Source organism: Oncorhynchus mykiss, chromosome 3 (assembly GCF_013265735.2).
Source record: "Oncorhynchus mykiss isolate Arlee chromosome 3, USDA_OmykA_1.1, whole genome shotgun sequence".
Classification (NCBI taxonomy): Eukaryota; Metazoa; Chordata; class Actinopteri; order Salmoniformes; family Salmonidae; genus Oncorhynchus; species Oncorhynchus mykiss.
Genome location: NC_048567.1, coordinates 40,452,543 through 40,473,212, shown reverse-complemented (window position 1 = coordinate 40,473,212; position 20,670 = coordinate 40,452,543). Strand labels below are relative to the sequence as shown.

At 41.3% G+C, this 20,670-nt stretch overlaps 1 protein-coding gene across 2 annotated transcripts in view; it reads right to left on the bottom strand.

Moving 5' to 3' along the window:
- Window positions 1–12,052, bottom strand: part of dnah7 (dynein, axonemal, heavy chain 7) — a 241,518-nt gene extending 229,466 nt beyond the window's left edge. For both annotated transcript variants that reach the window (XM_036974097.1, XM_021596897.2), the window contains exons 1-9: window positions 11,683–12,052; window positions 3,546–3,617; window positions 3,203–3,305; window positions 2,577–2,757; window positions 2,341–2,431; window positions 2,044–2,224; window positions 1,804–1,876; window positions 1,374–1,499; window positions 1,078–1,197 (exon numbers count right to left, since the gene is read on the bottom strand). In XM_036974097.1, the coding sequence (XP_036829992.1) occupies window positions 1,078–1,197; window positions 1,374–1,499; window positions 1,804–1,876; window positions 2,044–2,224; window positions 2,341–2,431; window positions 2,577–2,757; window positions 3,203–3,305; window positions 3,546–3,617; window positions 11,683–11,694 (959 nt within the window). In that variant the 5' untranslated portion in view covers window positions 11,695–12,052. The remainder of the gene's footprint in view (window positions 1–1,077; window positions 1,198–1,373; window positions 1,500–1,803; window positions 1,877–2,043; window positions 2,225–2,340; window positions 2,432–2,576; window positions 2,758–3,202; window positions 3,306–3,545; window positions 3,618–11,682) is intronic.
- Window positions 12,053–20,670: the final 8,618 nt, after the last annotated feature.

Below are 20,670 nucleotides of genomic sequence, written 5' to 3'. Positions count from 1 at the left end.
TCAGCTCATATAATGTCCGCCATTGATTTGAAGAAATCGTGCGTCATTTTTTACTTTGCTGAGTCATATTTCTTTGCATACTTTCCGTTGAAGCTTGCATCGATGCATGCTTCAAAATATTTACAAACGAAGTACGCTTCTCGAATGCGTGCTCCATTTCACATACCTTGATTTTTACTCATACTCTGACACTGCCATGCCCCAATTTGCATGCTCAGAGCACGGAAGTATGCATTTTGAGAAACACCTATGGTTTCCATGATGCCATTCCATTTGCTCTGTTCCAGCCATTATAATGAGCTGTCCTCCCCTCAGCAGCCTCCACTGGTATCAAGTGTTGGATTATAGCATGAAATATGTTTTTTCATGTTACCATATTAGAACTTAGAACTTATTTGATTGCTGTATAATGAATGTATATGTTGAGGTCAATGGAGGGATAACAACTAGGTGTATGGAAAGTTACTGAGAGAGGAAGGAGGAGTGCAGAGAGCTTACATTCTGTTAGAACATGTTATTGTTAAATCTCAAGGATCCTATAGGGAGAGGAAAATGTTAACCGTCTGGTTTCAGTAACAGATAAGGTAGGACAGCCGTGATTTAAGAAGGAGTGAGGATTCGGGCCGAGGTCAGGTCAGATGAAGTGAGAAGGAACAGTCACCACTTAAGGTCTTGCCTAGCAACAGAGATGCAATGGCTGTCTAGAGTTGCAAGGAGTGGACTCCACCGAGGAGGGTATAAATATATGTGCTTGAGTAAACATGTCTTTGTCTTTGCAGCCTTTTGACCCAGTGGGTGAATAAACATGGTTTGAGCTTTGACTACTTGTCTGTTAGTTTTTCACTGTTTGTCAGAACCTAACAAAAGTCCATGTGGAATCGCTTGCTAGCTAGCAGTGCACTTGTAGTATTCATCCTGCAAGTGACATCAATCCTCCTGAGACCTGAAGTAGTTGTTTCCTTTTTCAGCAAGGGACATGGCTTTTGTGGGGTGACAGGAAATGTAAGTGTAAAGTGTCAGTATGCAGGTCACTGGTTCTAGCCCAGTGGGGACCTACTCTATTACATGTACTCATACTTTTTGAGGAGGATGTCCTTGGCACACTCAATGTGTCTGGTGACTAGATGCTGGAAGATGGAGAGCTCCATAGACTCCTGCCTGTTCTGGAACTCCTCAACATCGATGAGACGCATCTTCCTACAAGGAGAACGCAGGGGGTGAGAGATTAAAGAAAAAGGGAGGCAGACATAGAGCAGAAAAGATGGCAATACTGAATATAAAGGCTTGGGACAGTGAAAGAGAAGAAAAATATAGAAAGAAATAAGACTATAAGAATAGGATAGAAGGATATGATAGGATAGAAGTGTTCTCACTTGAAAGACACATGCCACAGGTCCAGCACTGATAGCATAGTGGGGTTGATGGAATGCAACTTGTCTCTCATCCTCTTTTGGGCATGAAGGAATGATTTGTTCCATGGTTTAGGGACCACCTCCATTCTTAAATTATGTACAGCAAGGAAAAGAGGATAAGAAGAAGTTTAATATTTTTAAGAGGAATACAATTTGACAAAAAAGGCTACTTAGAACATTTCAACCAACATGGTCTTCGTCAAGTAACTGAAGACCATGACGGTCAAAATGTTTCTTTATTAAACAACCAAGTTCGGAAGCAACAAAACACTAAGGAGACATTCCTTTTTTTCTATAGGCAATTAATCTGAGCCCATGTGGTTTCTGGACCAAGTGTGTTTCAAAGTACTGCACACATTGTCACATTCTCTCTGCATTTTATGGGACTTACTCAACTCTGTGAGGAGGAACATCTTTGACCTTGTCTTCATCGTTTTCCCTCGGGTCCCGAAGTACGAAATCCACTGCAAACAGCGGCAACAAAACAACATGACTAATTACTGTGCAGCAAAAGACTAATAATAGATATGCACATTTTAGAACAGAATCTAGAGAAAAATCTGAGTCTACAGACAGATATGTCTTAACGATAATTTAAAGAACACAGATGGATTTGTGTTGGGTTAGGTACCGATGGCTTTCTTCACACTGAGCAGGTAGTCCTCCTTCATCTCGTCTGATAGCAGCTCTATGGTCCTAGTCAGCCTCTTCAGGTGAGTGGGCACCAGATCCAGAACATTCTCCAGCCAGGAGTCCTCCATGGCTGCCACATGCTCTGTGTCGATCCCATTGCGGATGTAATAGTAATATCTCTAACAAGGTGGACATAAAAAGATAAGACACATTAAAGAGCTATAATCCACAGTTGCTACATTCATTTTTGGACCTATTAATTAACAATATATACCAAAATGTCACCTTCCCTTACCAGGATATCCTTCTCTGTAGCTGTGGGGGACCCACAGGTAGGGGGCTGACTGTCCTCCACAATGGTTTTGCCACTGGCAGATTCATGCTGCCTGAAACACGGGGTAATTTAGTGAAAGGAGAATGTTGTATGTTGAAAAGTGCTACCGAACGTCGGGGGAGTCGGTATGTGGATGCTTGGATGGAAGGGGATGAATAGGCAATGTATGGATTGATTGATTATTTGATTGGACTCACAGGATTATGCCGACCAGGGCACTGCGGAACTGCTCCCGGTCTTTTTTGGGCTGAGTGTGGCTACTGCTGCGATGTTTGGAGGACTCTGATGACAAGCCGGCCTCTCTGCTCTGGGAGTCCTCCAGGCCTCTGCTCAGGCTCTGGTAACGCCTGGTTCCCGACCCTCCACCCAGCACGTCTCCTACAGTGGACAGTGGAGACACGTCATTATAGGTCACATAAGACACTTATAGGGGGGATTATAAAGCATAGTATTGCCTTCTCCACACAGTTACAGTGGATGGACTTTATCATATAGGTCACAAAGAAACATATGGGGCATTGGGGTGAAGGGATTATATTCCACGCAGTTACAGTATGTGAGGCTAAGAAAAAAACATGGTGAGGGAAGTCAGTTATAAAATCCATCATTTTTTTACCACTCAATTTACAGTTTGTGGAGGGTGTGTGTATGTTCAAAAAGTATTGTTGTTATTGTAAGGAGCTATGTCTACTCATTGATTGCAACATACAATATGCTGTTCTCCATTTGAGTCACCTTTGGTTAATTATGTTTTAAAAACTATAACGAAGTTGAAACGATGTCCTATTTGCTACTAGCCTATATCAGTGAGAACATAACTTACTGGACAGTCTAACTGCCGCCCCAAAGCCATGGGACACTCCTCTGACTGGCGGCTGCAGGACAAAGGCAGGAGCTGTCTCCTGCCACTGGGGTTTGGAGCGGATCTTTGAAGACAGATATAAATGAATAGTTTAGTGCAAAACGAGAGAGTATGGGACTAATAAATAAAAAATAATTGGAAATGTAACAATTAGATGGTTAGTTATTTGAGTTACACCACCCACACTTTCTATGAAGCAAAACCAAGACATTATGCTTAGCCTATATTGGACAAACTCATCTGTTACATAGGCTTACTGGTTAGCAATTGCCAAAGCCTGGGAGACTGATGTTAGGCAGCGTACCTGTGGAAGTTGTGGTAGGAGGCGGTTTGAACTGTCAGGGATCTTGGGCAGCTTCTTATTATGCAAAGACTTCTGTGAAGAGAACGTTGAACACTGTCATTCGGACCTAGGTGGCTAGCTGGACATGACAAATGTCACTGAGTAACAATCGGAAATTATTCAGACCCCTTGACTGTTTCCACATTTTGTTAGATCCTTTTTCTAAAATTGATTAAATTAAATGTTCCCCTCATCAATCTATACACAATACCCCAGAATGACAAAGTGAAAACAGGTTCTTAAAAAAAAAAAAAAAATGTATTAAAAATAAGAAAGAGAAACACCTTATTTACATAAGTATACAGACCCTTTGCTATGAGACTTGAGATTGAGCACAGGACTCTCAGACCATGAGAAACAAGATTCTCTGGTCTGATGAAACCAAGATTGAACTCGGTTTCCTGAATGCAAAGCGTCACGTCTGGAGGAAACCTGGCACCATCCCTAATGTGGGGATGTTTTTCAGAGGCAGGGACTGGGAGCCTAGTCAGGATCGAGGGAAAGATGAACGGAGAAAAGTAGAGAGAGATCATTGAGGAAAACCTGCTCCAGAGTGCTCAGGACCTCAGACTGGGGCGAAGGTTCACCTTACAACAGGACAATGACCCTAAGCACACAGCCAAGACAATGCAGGAGTGGCTTCAGGACATGTCTCGGAATGTCCTTGAGAGTACCAACCATAGCTCGGACTTGAACCCGATCGAACATCTCTGGACAGACCTGAAAATAGCTGTACAGCGACGCTCCCAATCCAACCTGACAAAGCTTGAGAGCATCTGCAGAGAAAAATGGGAGACTTCCCAAATACAGGCGTGCCAAGCTTGTAGTGTCATACCCAAGATGGCTCAAGACTGTAATCTCTGCCAAAGTTTCTTCAACAAAGTACTGAGGAAAGGGAATGAAACCTGTTTTTGCTTTGTCATAATGGGGTACAGTGCACAGATTGATGAAATGTTAACAATTGTTTTAACACATTTTAGAATAAGGCTGTAATGTAACAAAATGTGGACAAAGTCAAGGAGTCTGAATACTTTCCAAAAGCACTATATATATATATATATACAGCTGAAGTCGGGAGTTTACATACACTTAGGTTGGAGTCATTAAAATTTGTTTATCAACCACTCCACAAATGTCTTGTTAGGAAACTATCGTTTTGGCAAGTCGGTGAGGACATCTACTTTGTGCATGTAATTTTTACAACAATTGTTTACAGACATATTATTTCACTTATAATTCACTGCATCACAATTCCAGTGAGTCATAAGTTTACATACACTAAGTTGACTGTGCTTTTAAACAGCTTGGAAAATTCCAGAAAATTATGTGATGGCTTTAGAAGCTTCTGGTAGGCTAATTGACATTATTTGAGTCAATTGGAGGTGTACCTGTAGATGTATTTCACAGCCTACCTTCAAACTCAGTGCCTCTTTGCTTGACATTATGGGAAGAAAAAAAATTGACATTGTAGAATAATAATGAAGACATCAAAACTACGAAATAACACAAATGGAATCATGTAGTAACCAAAAAAGCTTTGCACTCTCTTGGCAATATCTCAACCAGCTTCATAAGCTTCACCAGCTTCACCTAGAATGCATTTAAATTAATAGGTCTGAACAGTTAAAAGTCCATTTGTGGAATTTTTTTCCTTCTTAATGCGTTTGAGCAAATCAGTTGTGTAGTTTTACCAAATAAACTTATTTGGTAAAAGACCAAATCCATATTATGGCAAGAACAGTTCAAATAAGGAAAGAGAAATGACAGTCCACCACTACTTGAAGAAATGAAGGTCAGTCAATCCAGAAAATTTCAAGAACTTTGAACGTTTCTTGAAGTGCAGTGACAAAAACCATTAGGCGCTATGATGAAACTGGCTCTCATGAGGACCACCACAGGAAAGGAAGACCCAGAGTTACCTATGCTGCAGAGGATAAGTTCATTAGAGTTGCCAGCCTCAGAAATTGCAGCCAAAATAAATGCTTCAGAGGAGACTGCGTGAATGCTTCATGCTCGAATTGCTGCAAAGAAACCACTACGAAAGGACACCAATAATAAGAAGAGACTTGCTTGGGCCAAGAAGCACGAGTAATGGACTTTAGACAGCTGAAAATCTGTCCAATTTGAGATGTTTGGTTCCAACCGCAGTGTCTTTGTGAGATGCAGAGAAGGTGAATGGATGATCTCCGCAGGTGTGGATTCCACCGTGAAGCATGGAGAAGGTGTGATGGTGTGAGGGTGCTTTTCAGCATATTATGTGGGAACTCCTTCAAGACTGTTGGAAAAGCAGTTGAAGCTGGTTGAGAAATACAAGAGTGTGCAAAGCTCTAATCAAGGCAAAGGGTGGTTGCTTTGAAGAATTTAAAATATACAATATATTTTGTTTTGTCACTTATTTTGGTTACTACATGATTCCATATTGATGTCTTCACTATTATTCTAAAATGTATTAAATAGTAGAAATATAGAAAAACCCTGGATGTGTCCAAACTTTTGACTGGTACAGTGGGGAGAACAAGTATTTGGCCCCATCCATCCTCCCCTCAATACGGTGCAGTCGTCCTGTCCCATTTGCAGAAAAGCACCTCCATGCTTCACGGTTGGGATGGTGTTCTTGGGGTTGTACTAATCCTTCTTCTTCCTCCAAACACGGCGAGTGGAGTTTAGACCAAAAAGCTCTATTTTTGTCTCATCAGACCACATGACCTTCTCCCATTCCTCCTCTGGATCATCCAGATGGTCATTGGCAAACTTCAGATGGGCCTGTACATGCGCTGACTTGATCAGGGGGACCTTGCATGCGCTGCAGAATTTTAATTCATGATGGCGTAGTGTGTTACTAATGGTTTTCTTTGAGACAGTGGTCCCAGCTCTCTTCAGGTCATTTACCAGGTCCTGCCGTGTAGTTCTGGGCTGATCCCTCACCTTCCTCATGATCATTGATGCCCCACGAGTTGAGATCTTGCATGGAGCCCCACACCGAGGTTGATTGACTGTCATCTTGAACTTCTTCCATTTTCTAATAATTGCGCCAACAGTTGCCTTCTCACCAAGCTGCTTGCCTATTGTCCATCCCAGCCTTGTGCAGGTCTACAATTTTACCCCTGGTGTCCTTACACAGCTCTCTGGTCTTGGCCATTGTGGAGAGGTTGGAGTCTGTTTGATTGAGTGTGTGGACAGGTGTCTTTTATACAGGTAATGAGTTCAAACAGGTGCAGTTAATACAGGTAATGAGTGGAGAACAGGAGGGCTTCTTAAAGAAAAGCTAACAGGTCTGTGAGAGCCGGAATTCTTATTGGTTGGTTTGTGATCAAATACGTATGTCATGCAATAAAATGCAAATTAATTAATTAAAAATCATACAATGTGATTTTCTGGATTTTTGTTTTAGATTCCGTCTCTCACAGTTGAAGTGAACCTATGATAAAAAAAAAATTACAGACCTCTACATGTTTTGTAAGTAGGAAAACCTGCAAAATCGGCAGTGTATCAAATACTTGTTCTCCCCACTGAATATATGAAAGATTATACTTTATTAAACGAAAATCAAAAGAAATGCAGAAAAAATAAGTACATTGCTAGTTTCAATAGCTGGTGTTGCCCGCTTTGGCTGAAATAACTTAATGTAGCCGTTTCTAGTAACTGTATCAGTCTTTTACATCGACTGGGATGAATTTTTGCCCATTCTTCTTTACAGTACTGATTCAATTGTGTCATGTTTGAGGGCTTTCTTGCATGCATGGCCCACTTCAAGTCCACCCACAGCATTTTGACAGGATTGAGATCTGGGCTTTGACTCGCAATTCCATAACCCCACATTTCTTCTCTTTGAGAGATTCTGTTTTAGTTTTGCTGTGTGTTTTGGATCATTGTCCTGTTGCAAGATCCATGTACGGTTCAGCTTCAGCTTTTTGACAGATGGCCTAGCATTCTCCTGAATAATTCTCTGGTACAATATGGAATTCATGGTTGACTCAATGATGGCAAGTTGGCCAGGCCCTGAGGCAGCAAAGCAGCTCCAAACCATAATGCCACCGCCTCCACACTTTACTGTTGGTATGAGGTTCTTCTGTTCAAAGGCAGTGTTTTGTTTTCGCCTGTCCAGATCACATTGTTCCAGTAGTTTGGCCTTTACCCAGGCGTTGTCTGGAGATGTCAGTTGTGTCTTAATATTATTTTTTGAGAGCAGAGGCTTCTTCCTTCCTGACCTCGCATGTAGGCCAAGTTTGTCCAGTCTCTTTCTGACAGTTGACTCATGCACTTCGACATTGATTGTGGCAAGAGAGGCCTGTAGATCCCTTGATGTTACCCTGGGGTTCTTTAAGACGTCTATGAGCATCTTTCGGTCAGCTATTAGGCTGAATTTGGTGGGACGACCTGTCCTAGGTAGATTGCCAGGGGTCTGGAATGTTCTCCATTTGTAGATGATCAATCGGACAGTGGAATGATGTACTTCGAAATACTTGGAACTGGATTTGTAATTCCTCCCAGACTCGTGGGCGTGAATAATCTTTCTTCTAAGGGCCTCGGAAAGGTATTTTGATAGTGGCATGATGTGTTATCACACACCCATATGGTTAAAACCAACCAGACTAAGTTACTCTAATGATTTTCTAATCATTTGCACCTGTTTTGGTGCACCTGATTCTAATTTTAGCCATTGTATGTGATGGTAAAGGTACATTTTTCCACATAAGGAAATTGCATTTTTGTTTATTTTAATTGCTTAACATTTTCAACGTTTTTTTGTTGTTTTAGTGATTTGTTAAATTGGGTTACCTTTATCGATGAATGTGGTTGGAATTTAGCTCAAATATCCATGTGTCCAAATATGTTAAAAACAAATAATAATTACTTTCCAGGGGGTGTATTTACTTTTTCAAATGACTGTATATCCATTGATTGCTGAAGAATGTAATTACAGCCTAGGTACCAAGGTACTGTATAGGGTACATAACAATATTATGCAAATGTTTGTTTTTGTTGTAATTTCAATCTTTGTAAACAAATAATGTAGCTTCAAAATGTATTTTAAGCCACAGTCTGTCCTGCTGTTCCTTAGCTGAATAATGGACAAAAAGAGCCTATAGTTAGTTACTCCTTATAGTCCAAGGACCATACATGTTCTGTTTAGAGGCTAATTGGCTATGGCTGCCAAAACAACCAAATACTAAACTCAGCAAAAAAAGACACGTCCCTTTTTCAGGACCCTGTCTTTGAGACAATTCATAAAAATCCAAATAACTTCACAGATCTTCATTGTAAAGGGTTTAAACACTGTTTCCCATGCTTGTTCAATGAACCATAAAGAATTAATGAACAGGCACCTGTGGAACGGTCGTTAAGACACTGTCAGCTTACAGACGGTAGGCAATTACGGTCACAGTTATGAAAACTTAGGACAACTAAAGAGACCTTTCTACTGACTCTGAAAAACACCAAAAGAAAGATGCCCAGGGTCCCTGCTCAACTGCGTGAACATGCCTTAGGCATGCTGCAAGGAGGCATGAGGACTGCAGATGTGGCCAGGTGTCGTGGAAATTTCCTCTATTTACCAAATCATGAGAGCAAACCACACACAAGTCAGAGTTAGTTATCAAAGTCAATCTTTAATTATATGAGCTCTATCACAACCCTGTGACTCTCAGATCAATTCAGTGTCTATCAATGAATTCTCGGAGAGTCCCTTCAACATTTCAACTGAGATCCTTTATAGCGAAGACACACATAGTCAGACAGCATAGACATAATAAATCGTTCAGCTTTGTCTCCTAAACTATGTTATTTTCTCAAACTCAGAACCATAAACCAATCCTCCATATCAACAGGCATATATCAAATCCATCCTATCTTGACAAGATCACAGAGACACACTAACTGGCACACAGACATTGTGGAGCCAAGAGATACACGCTTGACCTCTCCCCTCTCTCCGGCCCAAGCAACTTAGTCTTGACATAGAACAGATACTGCAACCCCGCCACAGTATTATACAAAAATAACATTCTGATGAGAAGTAACTTACAAACATATGATGAATATAAAACATCTTACCTATGTTACCAACCAATTCTGATTATTCCCCAACACAGGGCAATAAATTGCAATGTCCGTACTGTGAGACGCCCAAGACAACGCTACAGGGAGACAGGATGGACAGCTGATCGTCCTCGCAGGGGCAAACCACGTGTAACAACACTTGCACAGGATCGGTACATCCAAACATAACACCTGAGGGACAGGTACAGGATGGCAACAACAACTGCCCACGTTACACCAGGAATGCACAATCCCTCCATCAGTGCTCAGATTGTCCGCAATGTACTCTGGAACGGGATCGATTTGGAGGTGGAATGTCCGTCATGGTCTGGGGCGGTGTGTCACAGCATCATCGGACTGAGCTTGTTGTCATTGCAGGCTATCTCAATGCTGTGCGTTACAGGGAAGACATTCTCCTCCCTCATGTGGTACCCTTCCTACAGGCTCATCCTGACATGACCCTCCAGCATGACAATGCCACCAGCCATACTGCTCGTTCTGTGCGTGATATCCTGCAAAACAGGAATGTCAGTGTTCTGCCTTGGCCAGCGATGAACCCGGGTCTCATTCCCATTAAGCACGTCTGGGACCTGTTGGATCGGAGGGTGAAGGCTAGTGCCATTCCCCTCTGAAATGTCCGTGAACTTGCAGGTGCCTTGGTGGAAGAGTGGGGTAACATCTCACAGCAAGAACTGGCAAATATGATGCAGACCATGAGGAGGAGATGCACTGCAGTACTTAATGCAGCTGGTGGCCACACCAGATACTGACTGTTACTTTTGATTTTGACCCCCCCTTTGTTCAGGGACACATTATTCCATTTCTGTTAGCCACATGTCTATGGAAGATGTTCAGTTTATGTCTTAGTTATTGAATCTTGTTATGTTCATACAAATATTTACACATGTTAAGTTTGCTGAAAATAAACACAGTTGTCAGTGAGAGGACGTTTCTTTTTTTGCTGAGTTTACATCTAAAAATGAATCGAATAACGCGGTACGGTTCTAAAAACATAAAGGTCTCTACTTTGATATCACATCAAAATAATTTCACAAAGCAGAATATACACTTACACTGTTTTAACTGTTTTAACACAGTTGCCGCTGACAGTATTTTTCAGTGACAACAAGTCTTCTGGTTACACACAGCTGTTCAGAGTTGCAGATATATAATTAGCATAGGTAGTCGACTCTGAAATATGGACGTGGAAACCCTATTTCAAAAACAATTTCTCGCTGATATGAAAGATACGTTCTGACCTTATATTTCCAAAACGGTACCGCAAGTGATGCATGTTAGCGCACTTAACAAAACTCCCCCAGCCAGAAGACGTCAAATGTTTTCAGGATTCAATTTCAACCACAGGATTATGTCATCATGGTAACCAAATTTTAACATAGACAAACCTTGTATAAAATATGTTTAATTTGTACCTTTAAGACAACGTCAGATCTTCAACGTTATGTACACTATCAGAAAAAAATTAACAATAGGCTGGGAGACACCTCTTACTGGAGAATGTGTCTATCTAAAGCTACCTTTTGGTCTCCCATCCATGGTTTTAACCAAGCCCAGCCCTGCTTCGCTTTGATATTTTCCAATGAATATTACCAATGTGAGAATGATTGTTGAGTCATGTCAAAGGGTAGGTTAAACAGAGCAGCAAATTAATAACCAGGCCCAACCCTGATGCTATTTACAAAGTCATCAAAAGCTATTGTTTCAATTTAACACAGGATTCAACCCCCCCAAAACAAACAAACGGCCTCGTGGTTTCAAGCACAGGTTGATTTCAAATGTAAAGATATTTAGTGAATTTTAATTATGTTTGGTTGTCAACACAAACAAATATCAACATTTGAAGGGGTTTGATGTGTCTTCTACTTGGACAGTTCCATCTGTGCCAATGACTTAGTCTGGCTTTAATTCCAGTTTGTCTATAAATTAATAATTGATATGTTGGATTTCTGTCTCAAACAACTTTTTCCGTTCAGGTTCCATCTCAACCAACTTTAGTAACTTAGCTAACATTATGTGGGTCATGTTAGAGCAAACTCACCTGAGTTTCCATGTTGAAGAATGTAAAGAAATGTTTACCTCTACATACTAGTGATTGCGCTATTTAAACAAATGTAACTTTGTAACCGTTTCAAGAACTGGTCGAAGTCAGCTAACGTTAGTTAGAGGAGGTAACGTTAGCAGCACATAAAATAATGTCACAACAACTTTCGCAAAACGCTACAACTAAGAAACCTGCATGTCCCTTCTTTGCAAAGCTTGCTGATAACTTTTTTTTTTACAAGTATCTAGCAATTGTTTGCCCATCAAATGTGGCGTTATCTGGTTTCTTTCATAGCTAAAATCAGCCAAGTAAGTATATTTCTCGACGGCGAGCTGTTGCCACTTGCCATTTCGGTTGCTAAGGAAGCGACGCGACATGCCTCCTCCCCTCAACCACGCCCATTCCTGTACAGAAGGCTTCAGTGCAATTCCATAGTAACGGAATTACGCGAGACTCAGATGTTTCACTTTAAAATGTATGTAAAAACATAAACGTTCTGATTTGCTTATTTACACAACCCATACAACTCTATGTACAATGACTACTTTTAACAATTTTACACAACCCATACAACTCTATGTACAAGGACTACTTTTAACAATTTCCGCCAAATTGCATTTCCTTGAAGAACAGTGTAGACTGCCAGCCCATTCCTATTAAACCAATGAGGTTCATTGTATGGCTGCCATTACAGGACACAACTTGCATTCTATTTTAGTTGCTTCTTGATTGCTTCATGAAACACCAACACCCTCTTGCAACTAATAAGTAACTCATCTGCAACTTTGTGCAACTAGTTGCAGCAACAGCCAATAAAAACAAGATGTATGCAAATTTGTGTACACAGTCAATACATGTAATTTCGAGGAGAACACAAATCTCTGTTACAATAACCAAACGGTTGGATAAACAAATAATTCGTGAAACCACGACGTAATGCAACAGATGACATGTGGTGAGTTTGGAACTCTCAAACACGCAGCTTCAATTTGTTTGCCAGTTGCATGCCATTTTAATGGCGTTTGAGTTGCTTCATGTTACAGCAAAGTTGCTTGAGAGGATGTCACCAACTAAAATTGCGTTAAAGTTGCTTTGTGTAACCTTAACCTGAGTGCTTCTAGTACAGGATCTCCAACCCTATTCTTGGAGAGCTAACAATAGACTCCTTTCTGTGTTTACAAACATTGCCGCAAGAGCCCGATGCGGTCAAATTGTTGGCAGAACAAGGGGGAGTTCTTATCGAACGCCAGGAAAAAAAGTATATATTTAGCTTAATACGTTTGCGGGTCTATGGCGCTTGACTTGAGCCAGAGCATCCAGGAGCGATATATATGTGGCCAATTTTACGCCATATGTATTACATTTAAAATAAAATAAATTGTAAACATTAAATATAAAGTTGAAAATGTAAACATGATATTTTCGAGGAAGGGGGAAATAATGGATGTTTAAGTCAAAAAACAAACAATTGAAAGCAACATGTATAGAATTGTAAACAAAAACAATGATATAAAAAGCAAAAACCCCAAAACTTGCAAGCAAATAATTTTATGCAAAAATAATTTTCAGTTCAACTTTCCCAAAAATCAGTTATATTGAATCCATTTTCCTACGCTCTTACCTGCATTTACTACCTTTTGGTTACGCTACTCATAGCTTTGCTTTTTTTCAGTGAAGGGTGGGGTTAGAAGGAGGCGTAGACAATGAGTCTCCATTGGTCCACTAGTTTTGGAGTTTCGGTTCAACTTAACCCAATCAATTAACATGAAAGACAGGATTTTTTTTCTATTGGCTACTTAAACAGATGGTCTGACGTCACCACTACACGCCAACTAGCCAGTTACGAACAACTCCCCAGAACCTTGGTTAAGACGTCATTTATATGTTTACCTAAGTAATTACATGGTTTGTCATTAAATGTATTAAATCACCATTTTGAAGTACGTTTGTTGGCCAAATGGAATGACTCGCAAGACGCCATGCCTGTAACGTTACAGCTAGCTACTGCCAGCTGTAGGGAAAGGTTTGCCCAGAGTGAGTGAGTGAATGAATGTGAGTGAGATAAAACAGCAACAACCCTAAAAAGCTATTCCCATAACGATACCCGAAGCTTAGACCCAATCTCTCGCTCAGACCCAATCTCACTCGCTACCATGAAAAGTATTGTATAAAGATACTGAATAAAAATATAAACGCAACACGTAACAACAGTTACAGTAGGGGAAATCGTTCAATTTAAATAAATTAGGCCCTAATCTATGGATTTCACATGACTGGAAATACAGATATGCATCTGTTGGTCACCTTTAAAAAAATGGGACTCAGTATCTCGTCATGGTAGTTCTGTGCATTCAAATTGCCATCAATAAAATGCAACTGTGTTCGTTGTCCCTAAAATATGCCTGCCCATACCATAACCCCACCGCCACAATGTGGAACTGTTTCCAATGTTGACATCAGCAAAAAGTTCACCCACACAGCGCCATACACGTGATCTGCTGTTATGAGGCCGGTTGGAAGGACTGCCAACATTTTTAAAACAACATTGGTGGCGGCTTCTGGTAGAAAAATTAAAATTAAATTATCTGGCAACAACTCTGGGGGATATTCCTGCAGTCACCATGTCAATTGCATGCTCCCTCAACTTGAGACATCTGTGGCGTGTGACAAAACTACACATTTTAGAGTGGTCTTTTATTGTCCCCAGCACAAGCTGCACCTGTGTTATGATCATGTTGTTTAATCAGCTTCTTGATATGCCACACCTGTCAGGTATCTTGGCAAAGGAGAAATGCTCACTAACAAGGATGTAAACACATTTCTGTGAAATAAGAGAGAAATAAGCTTTTTGTGCACATGGAACATTTCTGGGATCTTTTTTATTTCAGCTCATGAAACATATGACCTTTTTACATTTTACGTTTATATGTTTATTCAATGTATATTGACCCATGACAATATTGAAGTAGGATCTGCGTTTAATTTGAAAATCGGGAGGTCCCGGAACACATAGTGAGTGCAGGGGGGGAGAGTCCGTGTAAGAGAGTTATTACAAACTTGTTCTGTGCTGTGAAGGTAAAGGACCAACCTTAGTTTTCAAAACCTCCCACAAAGACTCTCCCCATGTCAAGTCCTTTTAACTCCTGAGATTCAACTTCTATCTCAAAGCCATGAGCGGGCATGTGGATGTGATGTTTAGCCTCCTTCTAAGGCTGTTCTGAAGACTCTGGCTGTAGTGTCTATTTATTTTCTCATCTTGAGTCTTAACCTGGGTGTCCTCTTTAGCCTTGTCTACAAGGCTTGCTGCCACCAAATGCGCCTTGGTTCAGGCATGTTCAAAAAACTATTTTTCTGAGGGATCTTTGTTTTTGTTTTTTTTACGTCTGATGCATATGTAGCCGATGTGAAATGGCTAGCTAGTTAGCGGTGGTGCGAGCTAATAGCGTTTCAATCAGTGACGTCACTTGCTCTGAGACCTTGAAGTAGTGGTTCCCCTTGCTTTTGTGGAGCGATGGGTAACGATGCTTTGAGGGTGACTGTTGACGTGTGCAGAGCGTTCCTGGTTCGCGGCGAGGGGACGGGCGTAAAGTCTATACTGTTACATTGCTCACCCCCCTTTTGACCACTACTTCCAAGGTCTCAAAGCGAGTGACGTCACCGATTGAAATGCTATTAGCGCGCACCACCGCTAACTAGCTAGCCATTTCACATCCGTTACACATAGGATGTTAATTTACTATACATTCCACCCACTCTTTTGCTAGTTTAATCCCTCCAGTCGTTTCTAGACCAAAGACCCCCTAATTTTTTGCATGTTGTACAGCCCAACTTTGAATTCTGCATGACAAGCCAGGGGTTATATGTTTGCTTGTTCTTGAACTGCAAATTGCACCTGCTCCAAGCACTTTGTCAGTGGTACCAATTAGTAGCTTGGACACACCTACTCATTCAAGGTTCTACTTTATTTCTACTGTTTTCTACATTGTAGAATAATAGTTTAGAAATCAAAATGATGAAATAACACAAACGGACTCATGTAGTAACCAAAAAAGTGTTAAACAAATCAAAATATATTTGAGATTCTTCAAAGTAGCCACACTCTTGGCATTCTCTCAACCAGCTTCACCTGGAATGCTTTTCCAACAGTCTTGAAGGAGTTCCCACATATGCTGAGCACTTGCTGGCTGCTTTTCCTTTACTCTGCGGTCCAACTCATCCCAAACCATCTCAATTGGGTTGAGGTAGGGTGATTGTGAAGGCCAAGTCATCTGATGCAGCACTCAATCACTCCCCTTCTTGGTCAAATAGCCCTTACACATCCCTGAGGTGTGTTGGGTCATTGTCCTGTTGAAAAACAAATTATAGTCCCACTAAGCACAAACCAGATGGGATGGCGTATTGCTGCAGAATGCTGTGGTAGCCATGCTGGTTAATTGTGTCTTGAATTCTAAATAGATCACTGACAGTGTCACTGGTAAAGCACCCCCACACCATCACGCTTCACGGTGGGAACCACACATGCGGAGATCATCCGTTCAACTCTGCGTCTCACAAAGACACGGTGGATGGAACCAAAAATCTCAAATTTGGACTCATCAGACCAAAGCAGAGATTTCCACCAGTCTAATGTCCATTGCTCGTGTTTCTTGGCCCAAGCAAGTCTCTTCTTCTTATTGGTGTCCTTTAGTAGTGGTTTCTTTGCAGCAATTCAACCATGAAGGCCTGATTTACTCAGTCTCCTCTGAAAAGTTGATGTTGAGATGTGTCCGTTACTTGAACTCTGTGAAGCATTTATTTGGGCTGCAATTTCTGAGGCTGGCAACGCTAATGAACTTATCCTCTGCAGCAGAGGTAACTCTGGGTCTTTTTTTCTGTGGCGGTCCTCATGGGAGCCAGTTTCATCATAGCGCTTGATGGTTTTTGCGACTGCACTTGGAAGAACCCGGGACATTTTCAGCTTCTAGGAATTGTGTACAGATCCTTGCGACATGGGGCTTTAAAAGTTTCTTCATGGCCTGCATACCAGACATGTTCCCCATTGAGCTTATTTAGGATGCTCTGGATCGACATGTACGACAGCGTGTTCCAATGCCCGCCAATATCCAGCAACTTCGCACATTCATTGAAGAAGATTGGGACAACATTCCACAGGCCACAATCAACAGCCTTATCAACTATATACAAAGGAGATGAGTTGCGATGCATGTGGCAAATGGTGGCACAACATTTTTTTAAACTGACTGATTTTCTGATCCACACCCCTACCTTTTTTAAGGTATCAAATTATACTGTATTAGTCACATGCGCCGGATACAACAGTGAAATGCTTACTTACAAGCCCTTAAACAACAATGCAGTTTTTAAGAAAATACCAAAAAAAAAAGTAAGAGATAAGAATAACAAATAATGAAAGAGCAGCAGTAAATAACAATAGTGGGGCTATATACAGGGAGTACCGGTACAGAGTCAATGTGCTGGGGCACAGGTGTCGAGGTAATTGTGGTAATATGTAATGTAGGTAGAGTTATTAAAGTGACTTTGCATAGATAATGACAGGGAGTAGCAGCTGTGTAGAAAAGGGAGGTGGTGTGTGTGTGGGGGGGGGGGGTGCAAATAGTCTGGGTAGCCATTTGATTAGCTGTTCAGGAGTCTTATGGCTTGGGGGTAGAAGCTGTTCAGGAGTCTTATGGTTTGGGGTCGAAGCTGTTTAGAAGCCTCTTGGACCTAGACTTGGCTCTCCGGGTACCGCTTGTGCGGTAGGCCGAGCAGTTGCCATACCAGGCAGTGATGCAACCTGTCAGAATGCTCTCGATGGTGCAGCTGTAAAACCTTTTGAGGATCTGAGGACCCATGCCAAATCTTTTCAGCCTCCTGAGGGGGAATAGGGCTTGTCGTGCCCTCTTCACGACTCTTGGTGTGCTTGGGCCATGTTAGTTTGCTGGTGATGTGGACGCCCAGGAACTTGAAGCTCTAAACCTGCTCCACTACAGCCCCGTCGATGAGAATGGGGGAGGGCTCAGTCCTCCTTTTCCTGTAGTCCACAATCATCTCCTTTGTCTTGATCACGTTGAGGGAGAGGTTATTGTCCTTGCACCACACGGTCAGGTCTCTGATCTCCTCCCTATAGGCTGTCTCATCATCATCGTTGATCAGGCCTACCACTGTTGTGTTAACTGCAAACTTAATGATGTGGTTGGAGTCGTGCCTGGCTGTGCAGTCATGAGTGAACAGGGAGTACAGAAGGGGACTGAGCACACACCCCTGAGTGGCCCCCGTGTTAAGGATCAGTGTGGCGGATGTTGTTCCCTACCCTTACCACTTGGGGGGTGGCTCGTCAAGAAGTCCAGGATCCAGTTGCAGAGGGAGGTGTTTAGTTCCAGGGTCCTTAGCTTAGTGAAGAACTTTGAGGGCACTATGGTGTTGAACGCTGAGCTGTAGCCAATGAATAGCATTCTCACATAGGTGTTCCTTTAGTCCAGGTGTGGAGTGGAATAGAGATTGCATCATCTGTGGATCTGTTGGTGCGGTATGCAAATTGGAGTGGGTCTAGGGTTTCTGTGATAATGGTGTTGTGAGCCCTGACCAGCGTTTCAAAGAATTTAATGGCTACAGACATGAGTGCTATGGGTTGGTAGTCATTTAGGCAGGTTATCTTAGTGTTCTTGGTCACTCGGACTATGGTGGTCTGCTTGTTGGTATTAAAGACTCAGACAGGGAGAGGTTAAAAAAATGTCAGTGAAGACACTTGCCAGTTGCTCAGAGTACATGTCCTGGTAATCCGTCTGGTCCTGCGGCCTTGTGAATGTTGACCTGTTTTAAAGGTATTTTCTCACCTTGGCGGCGGAGGGCGTGATCACACAGTCGTCCGTTACTTGCCTCGAAGAGAGCATGTAAGTCATTTAGTCTGGTAGGCTCGTGTCACTGGACAGCTCTCGGCTTTGCTTACCTTTGTAGTCTGTAATAGTTTGCAAGCCCTGCCACATCCGACGAGCGTCGGAGCCAGTGTAGTACGATTCAGTCAAGCTGGATTTCTTATAAGCTTCCAGGTTAGAGTCTCGCTTCTTGAAAGCCATAGCTCTACTCTTTAGCTCAGTGCGAATGTTGCCTGTAATCCATGGCTTCTGGTTGGGGTATGTATAGTCTGTCTGTGACCAACAGATGCATATCTGTATTCAGTCATATGAAATCCATAGATTTAGGCCTAATGAATTTATTTCAATTGACTGATTTCCTTATATGAATTGTAACTCAGTAAAAATGTTGCGTGTTTAGTTTATTTTTGTATATGTATATCAGTTTCAATCTGTCAGTGCCACTGACTGGCTAACTTGCTAGCTAGCTAATCGCTATCTCTTAGCTATCATATTTTATCACAAGTATTGTGATAGCAAACAAATTATTTGCTGAATATTTTAAAGTTATTTTTTTGGTGATGACATTGCTGTCTTTTAATATCAATGTGTATGGCAATATAGTAGCGTCACTGTTAGTAAGCACAACAGCTAAGGTAGAAACAATATGACTTGATTTCAAAGCAAAACTTCACTTTTGCAGATGGATACCCTTCCCCTACCCATGGTGTTTGAAGAGGCTGCATTGGGAAGAGGATGCCTCAACACCCTGAAAAGATGTTTGTGGTGCACACACTATTCACACTTTTTTTGAGTGATAAATAAGTGTATCATCTTCAAGCTTGAAAAAGTAAGCAAATGCATGTTATTCTCAGAAATGTAGCCAATACATTCATTCTTTGTAACAATTAGAAATGGCATTGCTTTAAACTAGCAGCGAGTTCATGATCATGTGTTGTTTCTAGAAAGAAAGAGATAAGGAACAATCACATTTCAACAACAAAAATGTTGTCCTCACCTGATTCAGAATATAGCGTATTCATAGTCATGGACGCTTTAAAACCTCTTTTGGATAGGGGGCAGCATTTTCACGTCCGGATGAAAAGCGTGCCCAAAGTAAACTGCCTGCTACTCAGGCCCAGAAGCATACAGGATATGCATATAATTGGTATATTTGGATAGAAAACACTCTAAAACTGTTAAAATAATGTCTGTGAGTATAGCAGAACTTATTTGGCAGGCGAAACCCCGAGGACAAACCATCCAGGAAATTTTCTTTTTGAGGTCACTGTGGTTTCTATTGGTAACTAGATTTATGAGGCATCTGGTTGCAGTTCCTATGGCTTCCACTTGATGTCAACAGTCTTTAGAAATTGGTTGATGTTTTTCCTTTGAGAAGAAGTACAGCTGTACTTTCTAAGTGTCAAGCCAAGTGGACTCTTTTGTTTGGTGCGCACGACATGGAGCTCGCTCCACTTTTGATTTTATCCGCTATTGAACACAGTATATTCCGTCTTAAATTTTAGCGATTATTTACGTTTTAGGATACCTAAAGTTGGATTAGGAAAGTTGTTTGAAATGTTTGGACCAAGTTTACAGGTAACTTATTAGATCATTTGTAGTCATGTTGGGCGAGTTGGAACCGGTGTATTTCTGAATCAAACACACCAAATAAATGGACATTTTGGGGATGTAAAGAAGGAATTTATTGAACAAAATTACCATTTGTGATGTTTCTGGGACATATTGGAGTGTTTACAGAAGAAGATCTTCAAAGGTAAGGCATGAATTATATCGTTATTTTTGACTTTCGTGTCGCACCTGCTTGGTTGTAATATGATTTTATGTGTTAGTATGATGGGGTGCTGTCCTCAGATAATCACATGGTTCACTTTCACCGTAAAGCCTTTTTGAAATCTGACACGGTGGCTGGATTAACAAGATGTTAAGCTTTATTTTGGTGTACTGCACTTGTGATTTTATGAAAGTTAAATATTTCTAATAATTTAATTTGAATTTCGCGCTCTGCAATTTCACCGGATGTTGTCGAGCGGAACGTCTAGCCATAACGGGTTTTAAAATCTGGGTCAAAAAAACATTATAAAGAAATGAATTTGACTGTTTCTCCACCCTA